Source organism: Babylonia areolata, chromosome 34 (genome assembly GCF_041734735.1).
Source record: "Babylonia areolata isolate BAREFJ2019XMU chromosome 34, ASM4173473v1, whole genome shotgun sequence".
Classification (NCBI taxonomy): Eukaryota; Metazoa; Mollusca; class Gastropoda; order Neogastropoda; family Buccinidae; genus Babylonia; species Babylonia areolata.
The window spans coordinates 4,382,705-4,396,177 of record NC_134909.1 but is presented as its reverse complement, the minus strand read 5'-3'; the positions used below and the strand labels follow the sequence as shown (position 1 = coordinate 4,396,177).

At 49.0% G+C, this 13,473-nt stretch overlaps 1 protein-coding gene across 17 annotated transcripts in view; it reads right to left on the bottom strand.

The window, feature by feature from the left end:
- Window positions 1-1,037: 1,037 nt before the first annotated feature.
- LOC143277513 (uncharacterized) overlaps window positions 1,038-13,473 on the bottom strand; it is a 68,167-nt gene continuing 55,731 nt past the window's right edge. For 11 of the 17 annotated variants that reach the window (XM_076582375.1, XM_076582380.1, XM_076582371.1 and 8 more), the window contains 2 exons: window positions 2,885-2,934; window positions 1,042-2,260 (listed from right to left, as the gene is read on the bottom strand). In XM_076582375.1, the coding sequence (XP_076438490.1) occupies window positions 2,072-2,260; window positions 2,885-2,934 (239 nt within the window). In that variant the 3' untranslated portion in view covers window positions 1,042-2,071. Of the gene's footprint in view, window positions 2,261-2,884; window positions 2,935-13,473 lie in introns of those variants that run through there. The other 6 variants (XM_076582382.1, XM_076582383.1, XM_076582369.1 and 3 more) reach the window with 4 other exon arrangements.

Here is a 13,473-nt window from a genome sequence, read left to right as displayed (position 1 = left end):
CACTGCCGTCATAAACATGTATCAAGCCCCATACCCACTGCCGTCATAAACATGTTCCATCTCCCCATACCCACTGCCGTCATAAACATGTATCAAGCCCCATACCCACTGCCGTCATATACATGTTCCATGTCCCTGTACCCACTGCCGTCATAAACATGCTCCATGTCCCCATACCCACTGCATACATATACATGTTCCATGTCGCTGTACCCACTGCATACATATACATGTTCCATGTCCCTGTACCCACTGCATACATACACATGTTCCATGTCACCGTACCCACTGCAGACATATAAATTTCTATGTCCCCATACCCACTGCATACATATACATGTTCCATGTCCCCGTACCCAATGCATACATATACATGTTCCATGTCCCTGTACCCACTGCAGACATGTATATGTTCCATGTCCCCATACCCACTGCCGTCATAAACATGTTCCATGTCCCCATACCCACTGCCGTCATAAACATGTTCCATCTCCCCATACCCACTGCCGTCATAAACATGTTCCATGTCCCCATACCCACTGCCGTCATAAACATGTTCCATCTCCCCATACCCACTGCCGTCATAAACATGTTCCATGTCCCCATACACACTGCCGTCATAAACATGTTCCATCTCCCCATACCCACTGCCGTCATAAACATGTTCCATCTCCCCATACCCACTGCCGTCATAAACATGTTCCATCTCCCCATACCCACTGCCGTCATAAACATGTATCAAGCCCCATACCCACTGCTGTCATAAACATGTTCCATGTCCCTGTACCCACTGCCGTCATATACATGTTCCATGTCCCTGTACCCACTGCCGTCATAAACATGTTCCATCTCCCCATACCCACTGCCGTCATAAACATGTTCCATGTCCCCATACACACTGCCGTCATAAACATGTTCCATCTCCCCATACCCACTGCCGTCATAAACATGTTCCATCTCCCCATACCCACTGCCGTCATAAACATGTTCCATCTCCCCATACCCACTGCCGTCATAAACATGTATCAAGCCCCATACCCACTGCTGTCATAAACATGTTCCATGTCCCTGTACCCACTGCCGTCATATACATGTTCCATGTCCCTGTACCCACTGCCGTCATAAACATGTTCCATGTCCCCATACCCACTGCTGTCATAAACATGCTCCATGTCCCCGTACCCACTGCATACATATACATGTTCCATGTCCCTGTACCCACTGCATACATATACATGTTCCATGTCCCTGTACCCACTGCATACATATACATATACATGTTCCATGTCCCCGTACCCACTGCAGACATATAAATTTCTATGTCCCCATACCCACTGCAGACATATACATGTTCCATGTCCCCGTACCCACTGCAGACATAAATTTCCATGTCCCCGTACCCACTGCAGACATATAAATTTCCATGTCCCCGTACCCACTGCAGACATATAAATTTCCATGTCCCCGTACCCACTGCAGACATATAAATTTCAATGTCCCCATACCCACTGCAGACATATACATGTTCCATGTCCCCGTACCCACTGCAGATATATAAATTTCTATGTCCCCGTACCAACTGCAGACATATAAATTTCTATGTCCCCATACCCACTGCAGACATATACATGTTCCATGTCCCTGTATCCACTGCAGACATATAAATTTCTATGTCCCCGTACCAACTGCAGACATATAAATTTCTATGTCCCCATACCCACTGCAGATACATACATATTCCATGTCTCCAAGCCCACTGCCCACATATACATGTTCCATGCCCCAATACCCTCTGCAGACATATACATGTTCCATGTCCCTGTACCCACCGTAGACATATACATGTTCCATGTCCCTGTACCCACCATAGACATACTTGTTCCATGTCTCCATACCAACTGCAGAAATATGCATTCCTATGTCCCCAAATCCGCTGCAGACATATCCATGTTCCATTCCCCCTTACCCACTGCAGACATATGCATGTTCCATGTCCCCATACCCACTGCAGACATATACATGTTCTGTGTCTCCTCTCTCCCTGACAACCCCGTGCTGTGGACATGGCCCACTATCCATCTGTAGCCTTGTAGTTGACATCGCTGTACAGTACAGCATCATCTTGGGGACAAAGTGGCTGCCTGTTGCGAGGCGGCTGGTCAGAGAAGTCCACAGACACGTAGAGCAGACCTTCAGGGCTCAGCTCACCTTCAATGGGCCTCGCTTGACCTTCAACCTGTGGGCCCGGGGAACTGGCATCCTGCAGAAAGGACAGAGGTTGTGGCTATCACTAGTCGCATGTCTGTGTGCGTGTGTTTTTCAGTTCATGGCATTTTTCTTTTTCATACTGGGACATATGCTTAGGAATTTCAAAATTACACTGTTAGTTGGTGGATTTTATCCCATACCAAGAGGAGTTCATGACAGTTAACTATCACATTGTTAAATATTAGCATGTTCTTTCCTCTTCTTTGGTGCAGGCAGGTGAACATTGCTGTAGGAGCTGAAAGCAGGCCAACAGGAATGTCAGTTCCACTGCAGTCAGCTGGACACATGCTTCTGCTGTTCTTCTCACTCCTGACAGTCTGACATTCCAGTCTGTAGCTGGTTATGAAGTGGACAGTTGAACTGTTTCAACTTAACTGTCAGCAGCTAGACTGGTGCAGTGATGTTACAAATGAAGGCGGTCATAAAATTTTGTTTCTAGATTTCAGAATGATTACATTGTAAATGAAGGCAGTCAAGAAATTTTGTTATTAGATTTAAGGAATTACAAAAGCGTGTTAGTTTTTACTTTGAATTAATCAGACAGAGATGAAACTATACTTGTAATGTACTTGCTATTCTTCCAGATGTCACCTGTCAAGTATGGCAGTGATCTTACCTGAGGCCCTCTGCTTCTCTCCTGCATGTTGATGTTGCCATACACATGGGCTGTCCACACACACAGTTCACCATGTCAGTTGTCATGACAACAGATTCAAAACAATTCATTATCCAGTTATAAAGTTCAAATAACAAAGCAATTTAATTATCTATCTAGCCAGCTATCAAACTATTCATCTGTTGTCTGTCAGTTGGTCTGTCTGTGTGTCTATCTATCTATATCTATCTATCTGACACCCATCATCTGTTTGTCTAACTATTTATCAACCTATCTAAAAATTGTTGTTTTTCTAAAGCACTATTTGCTTAATGTATTACTATCAAAAAAAATATACTCCATTCAGTTCAATTCAGTCTTGTCTATCTAAATATCCATCTGTCTTCGGTCTATCTGCCTATGCTGTGTAGCAATCTGTCTATCAGCCTGTCCACCTTAAGTTTATTTGTCTATCTGTCTGTTCAACAACCTATCTACCTGTCCATCTATTGTTACAATGCTACTCTGGCAGCCATAGTATGTTTCCAGGTGTAGTGCATGCTGGGTATGTCTGTTTTCATCACCCATGTCTGTATGTTTTCATCACCCATGTTTGTATGTTTTCATCACCCATCCAACAGTGATATGGATTACAGAATGTTCACTGTGTATACAGGACATGAATACATATCTTTTATTGAGTGCCCACCCCACCGCTCACACCCAGTGCCCAGCCCACCCCTCACACCCAGTGCCCAGCCCACCCCTCACACCCAGTGCCCAGCCCACCCCTCACACCCAGTGCCCAGCCCACCCCTCACACCCAGTGCCCAGCCCACCCCTCACACCCAGTGCCCAGCCCACCCCTCACACCCTGTGCCCAGCCCACCCCTCACACCCAGTGCCCAGCCCACCCCTCACACCCTGTGCCCAGCCCACCCCTCATACCCAGTGCCCAGCCCACCCCTCACACCCTGTGCCCAGCCCACCCCTCATACCCAGTGCCCAGCCCACCCCTCATACCCAGTGCCCAGCCCACCCCTCATACCCAGTGCCCAGCCCACCCCTCACACCCTGTGCCCAGCCCACCCCTCATACCCAGTGCCCAGCCCACCCCTCACACCCTGTGCCCAGCCCACCCCTCATACCCAGTGCCCAGCCAACCCTCACACCCAGTGCCCAGCCCACCCCTCACACCCTGTGTCCAGCCCATCCTGTGCCCAGCCCACCCCTCACACCCTGTGTCCAGCCCATCCTGTACCCAGCCCACCCCTCACACCCAGCCCACCCAGTGTCCAGCCCACCCCTCACACCCTGTGCCCAAACCACCCCTCACACCCCAGTGCCCAGCCCACCCCTCACACCCCAGTGCCCAGCCCACCCCTCACACCCCAGTGCCCAGCCCACCCTGTGCCCAGCCCACCCCTCACACCCAGTGCCCAGCCCACCCCTCACACCCAGTGCCCAGCCCACACACCCAGTGCCCAGCCCACCCCTCACACCCAGCACCCAGCCCACACACCCAGTGCCCAGCCCAGCCCACACACCCAGTGCCCAGCCCACCCCTCGAACCCAGTGCGCAGCCCATCCTTCACACCCAGTGCCCAGCCCATCCAGTGCCCAGCCCACACCTCACACCCAGTGCCCAGCCAACCCTCACACCCAATGTCCTGCCCACCCAGTGCCCAGCACACCCAGTGCCCAGCCCATCCTTCACACCCAGTGCCCAGCCCACCCCTCACATTCTGCCAGATGTGTGGGGACATTCTGCCAGATGTGTGGGGACATTCCCGCCTGCCAGGTGTGTGGGGACATTCCCTGCCAGGTTTGTGGGGACATTCCCTACATGCCAGGTGTGTGGGGACAATCCCTGCATCCCAGGTGTGTGGAGGCATTCCCTCCCTGCCAGGTGTGTGGAGACGTTCCCTGCCAGGTGTGTGGGGACATTCAGGGTGTGTGGGGACATTCCCTCCCTGCCAGGTGTGTGGGGACAATCCCTGCATGCCAGGTGTGTGGAGACATTCCCTCCCTACCAGGTGTGTGGAGACGTTCCCTGCCAGGTGTGTGGGGACATTCCCTCCCTGCCAGGTGTGTGGAGACATTCCCTCCCTGCCAGGTGTGTGGGGACATTCCCTCCCTGCTAGGTGTGTGGGGACATTCCCTGCCAGGTGTGTGGGGACATTCCCTCCCTGCCAGGTGTGTGGAGACATCCCCTCCCTGCTAGGTGTGTGGGGACATTCCCTGCCAGGTGTGTGGGGACATTCCCTCCCTGCCAGGTGTGTGAGGACATTCCCTCCCTGCCAGGTGTGTGAGGACATTCCCTCCCTGCCAGGTGTGTGAGGACATTCCCTCCCTGCCAGGTGTGTGAGGACATCCCCTGCCAGGTGTGTGGGGACATTCCCTCCCTGCCAGGTGTGTGAGGACATTCCCTCCCTGCCAGGTGTGTGAGGACATTCCCTCCCTGCCAGGTGTGTGAGGACATCCCCTGCCAGGTGTGTGGGGACATTCCCTGCCAGGTGTGTGGGAACATTACCTGCCAGGTGTGTGGAGACATTCCTTCCCTGCCAGGTGTGTGGAGACATTCTGTTAGGTGTGTGGGGACATTCCCTGCCAGGGTGTCAGGACATTCCCTCCCTGCCAGGTGTGTGGGGACATTCTGCCAGGTGTGTGGGGACATTCTGCCAGGTGTGTGGGAACATTCCCTGCCTGCTAGGTGTTGGGGGACATTCCCTGCCTGCCAGGTGTGTGGGGACATTCCCTGCCAGGTGTGTGGAGACATTCCCTCCCTGCCAGGTGTGTGGGGACATTCCCTCCCTGCCAGGTGTGTGGGGACATTCCCTGCCTGCCAGATTCCCTCCCTGCCAGGTGTGTGGGGACATTCCCTGCCTGCCAGATTCCCTCCCTGCCAGGTGTGTGGGGACAGGTGTGTGGGGACATTCCCTCCCTGCCAGGTGTGTGGGGACATTCCCTCCCTGCCAGGTGTGTGGGGACAGGTGTGTGGGGACATTCCCTCCCTGCCAGGTGTGTGGGGACATTCCCTCCCTGCCAGGTGTGTGGGGACATTCCCCACCTGGAATTTCCCCAGCCCAGGACAGACAGAGGTGCACTGTGATGACCTCTGACCCCTGCTTCTATCCACATCATGACACACTGTGTGGACATCTCCAGGATCATCGCCAATTATGGTGTTATCATCAAGATCATCATCAAATCATTATCACTGATTCATTATCCTCAAGATCATAATCAAGTCATCATGACTGACTCATTATCACCAATACCATGATCAAATCATTATCGCTGATTCATTATCATCAAGATCATCATCATGTCATCATGACTGACTCATTATCACCAATACCATCATCAAATCATTATCGCTGATTCATTATCATCAAGATCATCATCATGTCATCATTAGTGATTCATTCTGTGCTGTCATTCTGTGTGGCTTGCAGTTCTTCCCAGCATGCCTGATAGTGTGCAGGTGATGCACAAGATAGTTGTAACCTGCAGAGACATGCGTCAGTGAGAGGTAGTGGACACTGCAGGTGTGTAAAGTGAAGACCAGTGACAGAACAGAGTGGGTGTCTGGTCATGGGGTCACCTCAGGCACAGAGAAGTCATGCGTCATTCGGTCATGCCAGACAGCACCACAGTGCACACATGCACATCAACACAGCACAAAGAGCACAGAATTACACACGTCGTTTGTATCAATCTGATCTTGATAACCTTGGTAACTACATGTTTAAAAATGGTCTATCTTTGTTGACTGAAAAAACATGTATCATGTTTAATTCAGGTGGTAACCCATCTAGCATGCCCATTTTTAAATTACTTGGTGACGTGATTGATTATAAACAGGTGGTGAAGTGTTTAGGTGTTTATCTTACTTCAAAGCTGACATAGAACATTCACTTTGATTACATCTTAACAAAAGCAAGGAAAAGTATCAATTTTATGAAAATAAGCCGCTTACCCTGGGGAATGGATACAAAAACACTGATTCATCTTTGCATGGCCCTTGTAAGATCTAAGATAGCCTATGCACAAGAAATATTTTTCAGTGCACCTAAATATCTATTACAAAAGATTCAAAGCATAGATTCAAAATTGCCCTCTGAGTGCCCTCCCATGCATCCAACCTGAAACACACAAATCAGTCGGAATTCTTCCCTTAAATGAACATCGTGAGTTAGCAACAGCAAAATTCGCTGCGAGATATACTTCAATGACAAAAAATTTCATTGCTGATGAACTGACAGTAAGATCTGACATTGATTTTCGTAAAAGATCTAATGCCATTTCATCACAAGAAACAGTTGCAACTTACGTTTCAAATTTGTTAAAAGAATCTGATGTTAACATGAAAGAGTTAGCTGCAAAACCACATCATAAACCTGTTCCTTTTTGAGAAATGTTGAAAGCAGATTTTGATATCAGTTATTCTGAAACAAAAATGGAAGAAAACATCAATATAATGACAAGTACTGCCAGAATTCACATAGCAGAAAAATATCAGAATCATTTCCATATATTTACAGATGGATCTGTTCTTGATGACAAAAATGCTGGTGTGGCTTTCTATATTCCTGCCTTTAAAGTTGAAAAATCTTACTTTACTGGAAAACATCTTTCCATATTCACAGCTGAGCTAATTGCTATTATACAAGCTCTGAACTACTTAGTCAGCCAGCAAATATTTTTCTCGAAAATAGCATTCTTTGTTGATTCCAAATCAGTACTTTATGCTCTAGAATTATTTAGCCTTGAAACAAGACCTGACTTAGTTATTGAGGCAAATCATTTGGTACATTGTTTGAAGATTGAAGGGACTGGGGTCAGTTCTTGTTGGGTGCCTTCTCATGTGGGCATTAATGGCAATGAAACTGCTGATAAAGCAACTAAAAGAGGAGCACACAAGATTCGGAAAAATCGACAAAAATACATGTCCGTCTTTCTGTAAAAGAGGCATACACTTTGTTAGAAAAATCAGCATGGGGTCGATTTCATAACCAATGAAAGGAAAAGTTTTTAAAATAAGGGGACATTATTCCCCAAGAATATTATTAAAGAAAAGATTCCAAATCCATCAGCGTGCTATACAAGATTAATAACCTCTACTTTCTTCTGTATAAAACTTGATGCACTGAAGACAAAGTATAGTAAAAATGTTACATGCATCTGTGGTTAGCAGTTCAGCTTGCATCATTGTTTGTTTCAATGTCAGCAGTTACGTACCTTCTTGCCCAAGTATTTCATAGAGAACAACTACTCTGCAGATGATTTTTCGAAAGTTATTTCTGACGAGGTTCTTATGGTCGAACTTTCACAGGCATTATTTCATAGCCCTATTTCTACATTCCTTTAATGTCCTTCAAAATTGTGTTAATGGTTTCTGATTATGATTATTATTGAACTGTTGCTGTTAAATGTTATTGCATTTTAGGCATGCATTTTTGGGTAGATTTCTACCTTTTCTGTTTTCCTCTTTCCCCGCTCCCCATCCCCTGTTGTTTTGTTTTCTTGTCTTTTGGGTTTTTTAATCGTCTAATATCACTGATAGTGAAAAGACACCAAACTAAAGAACAAACAGCACTGTGACACCTCAACACAGCACTGTGACACCTCAACACACACTGTGACACCCCAACACACTGTGACACCCCAACACAGCACTGTGACACCCCAACACACACTGTGACACCCCAATACACTGTGACACCCCAACACAGCACTGTGACACCCCAACACACACTGACACCTCAACACACACTGTGACACCCCAACACACACTGTGACACCCCAACACACACTGTGACACCCCAACACACACTGTGACACCCCAACACACTGTAACACCTCAACACACACTGTGACACCTCAACACACACTGTGACACCTCAACACACACTGTGACACCCCAACACAGCACTGTGACACCCCAACACAGCACTGTGACACCTCAACACAGCACTGTGACACCCCAACACACACTGTGACACCCCAACACACACTGTGACACCTCAACACAGCACTGTGACACCTCAACACAGCACTGTGACACCTCAACACACACTGTGACACCTCAACACACACTGTGACACCTCAACACACACTGTGACACCTCAACAGCACTGTGACACCTCAACACACACTGTGACACCTCAACACACACTGTGACACCTCAACACAGCACTGTGACACCCCAACACACACTGTGACACCTCAACACACACTGTGACACCTCAACACAGCACTGTGACACCCCAACACACACTGTGACACCCCAACACACACTGTGACACCTCAACACAGCACTGTGACACCTCAACACACACTGTGACACCCCAACACAGCACTGTGACACCTCAACACAGCGCTGTGACACCTCAACACACACACTGTGACACCCCAACACACACTGTGACACCCCCAACACACACTGTGACACCATCACACACTGTGACACCTCAACACAGCACTGTGACACCCCAACACAGCAATGTGACACCTCAACACACACTGTGACACCCCAACACAGCACTGTGACACCTCAACACACACTGTGACACCTCAACACACACTGTGACACCTCAACACACACTGTGACACCTCAACACAGCACTGTGACACCCCAACACACACTGTGACACCAACACACACTGACACCTCAACACACACTGTGACACCCCAACACAGCACTGTGACACCTCAACACAGCACTGTGACACCCCAACACACACTGACACCAACACACACTGTGACACCTCAACACAGCACTGTGACACCCCAACACAGCACTGTGACACCTCAACACACACTGTGACACCTCAACACACACTGTGACACCTCAACACAGCACTGTGACACCTCAACACAGCACTGTGACACCTCAACAGCACTGTGACACCTCAACACACACTGACACCTCAACACACACTGACACCTCAACACAGCACTGACACCTCAACACAGCACTGTGACACCTCAACAGCACTGTGACACCTCAACACAGCAATGTGACACCTCAACACACACTGTGACACCCCAACACAGCACTGTGACACCCCAACACAGCACTGTGACACCTCAACACACACTGTGACACCTCAACACACACTGTGACACCTCAACACACACTGTGACACCCCAACACAGCACTGTGACACCTCAACACAGCACTGTGACACCCCAACACACACTGTGACACCAACACACACTGTGACACCTCAACACAGCACTGTGACACCCCAACACACACTGTGACACCAACACACACTGTGACACCCCAACACACACTGTGACACCCCCAACACACACTGTGACACCAACACACACTGTGACACCTCAACACACACTGTGACACCCCAACACAGCACTGTAACACCTCAACACACACTGTGACACCTCAACACAGCACTGTGACACCCCAACACACACTGTGACACCAACACACACTGTAACACCTCAACACAGCACTGTGACACCTCAACACAGCACTGTGACACCCCAACACACACTGTGACACCCCAACACACACTGTGACACCCCAACACACACTGTGACAACTCAACACAGCACTGTGACACCCCAACACACACTGTGACACCAACACACACTGTGACACCCCAACACACACTGTGACACCAACACACACTGTGACACCCCAACACACACTGTGACACCCCAACACACACTGTGACACCAACACACACTGTGACACCTCAACACACACTGTGACACCCCAACACAGCACTGTGACACCTCAACACACACTGTGACACCCCAACACAGCACTGTGACACCTCAACACACACTGTGACACCCCAACACAGCACTGTGACACCTCAACACACACTGTGACACCCCAACACACACTGTGACACCTCAACACAGCACTGTGACACCTCAACACACACTGTGACACCTCAACACAGCACTGTGACACCTCAACACACACTGTGACACCCCAACACAGCACTGTGACACCTCAACACACACTGTGACACCAACACACACTGTGACACCAACACACACTGTGACACCTCAACACACACTGTGACACCCCAACACAGCACTGTGACACCTCAACACACACTGTGACACCCCAACACAGCACTGTGACACCTCAACACAGCACTGTGACACCTCAACAGCACTGTGACACCTCAACACACACTGTGACACCCCAACACAGCACTGTGACACCTCAACACAGCACTGTGACACCTCAACACAGCACTGTGACACCCCAACACAGCACTGTGACACCCCAACACACTGTGACACCTCAACACAGCACTGTGACACCCCAACACAGCACTGTGACACCTCAACACAGCACTGTGACACCTCAACACAGCACTGTGACACCAACACACACTGTGACACCTCAACACAGCACTGTGACACCCCAACACACACTGTGACACCTCAACACAGCACTGTGACACCCCAACACAGCACTGTGACACCAACACACACTGTGACACCTCAACACACACTGTGACACCCCAACACAGCACTGTAACACCTCAACACAGCACTGTGACACCTCAACACACACTGTGACACCCCAATACACCTCAACACAGCAATGTGACACCCCAACACACTGTGACACCCCAACACAGCACTGTGACACCCCAACACAGCACTGTGACACCTCAATACACCTCAACACAGCAATGTGACACCCCAACACACTGTGACACCACAACACAGCACTGTGACACCTCAACACAGCACTGTGACACCTCAACACAGCACTGTGACACCATCACACACTGTGACACCCCAACACAGTACTGTGACACCCCAACACAGCACTGTGACACCCCAACACAGTACTGTGACACCTCAACACAGCACTGTGACACCAAAACACTGTGACACCTCAACACAGCAGTGTGACACCTCAACACAGCACTGTGACACCTCAACACACAGTGACCAACAACACACAGTGACCAACACAGCACACACTGACCAACAACACACAGTGACCAACACAGCACACATTGACCAACACAACACACAGTGACCAACAACACACAGTGACCAACACAGCACACACTGACCAACAACACACAGTGACCAACAACACACAGTGACCAACACAGCACACATTGACCAACACAGCACACAGTGACCAACAACACACAGTGACCAACAACACACAGTGACCAACACAACATACAGTGACCTACATGACACACAGTGACCAACATGACACACAGTGACCAACACGACACACAGTGACCAACAACACACAGTGACCAACACAACACACAGTGACCAACATGACACACAGTGACCAACACGACACACAGTGACCAACAACACACAGTGACCAACACAGCACACAGTGACCAACAACACACAGTGACCAACAACACACAGTGACCAACACAACATACAGTGACCTACATGACACACAGTGACCAACACAACACACAGTGACCAACACAACATACAGTGACCTACACGACACACAGTGACCAACATGACACACAGTGACCTACATGACACACAGTGACCAACACGACACACAGTGACCAACAACACACAGTGACCAACAACACACAGTGACCAACACAACATACAGTGACCAACATGACACACAGTGACCAACACGACACACAGTGACCAACAACACACAGTGACCAACAACACACAGTGACCTACATGACACACAGTGACCAACACGACACACAGTGACCAACAACACACAGTGACCAACACAGCACACAGTGACCAACACAACATACAGTGACCAACAACACACAGTGACCAACACGACATACAGTGACCAACACAACACACAGTGACCAACACAACATACAGTGACCTACATGACACACAGTGACCAACACGACACACAGTGACCAACACAACATACAGTGACCAACAACACACAGTGACCAACACAACATACAGTGACCAACATGACACACAGTGACCAACACAACATACAGTGACCAACACAACACACAGTGACCAACACAACATACAGTGACCAACATGACACACAGTGACCAACACAACATACAGTGACCAACATGACACACAGTGACCAACACAACACACAGTGACCAACATGACACACAGTGACCAACAACACACAGTGACCAACACAACATACAGTGACCAACACGACACACAGTGACCAACACAACACACAGTGACCAACAACACACAGTGACCAACACAACATACAGTGACCAACACGACACACAGTGACCAACACAACATACAGTGACCTACATGACACACAGTGACCAACACAACATACAGTGACCAACACGACACACAGTGACCAACAACATACAGTGACCAACACAACACACAGTGACCAACACGACACACAGTGACCAACACAACACACAGTGACCAACAACACACAGTGACCAACAACACACAGTGATCAACACGACACAGTGACCAACACGACACACAGTGACCAACACGACACACAGTGACCAACACGACATACAGTGACCAACTCAACACACAGTGACTACAATAACACGGTGACCAACACGACAAAAAATTTGACATTTAACTCTCTCCATCTCTTTCTGTTCTCTTCCTCTGACTGCCTC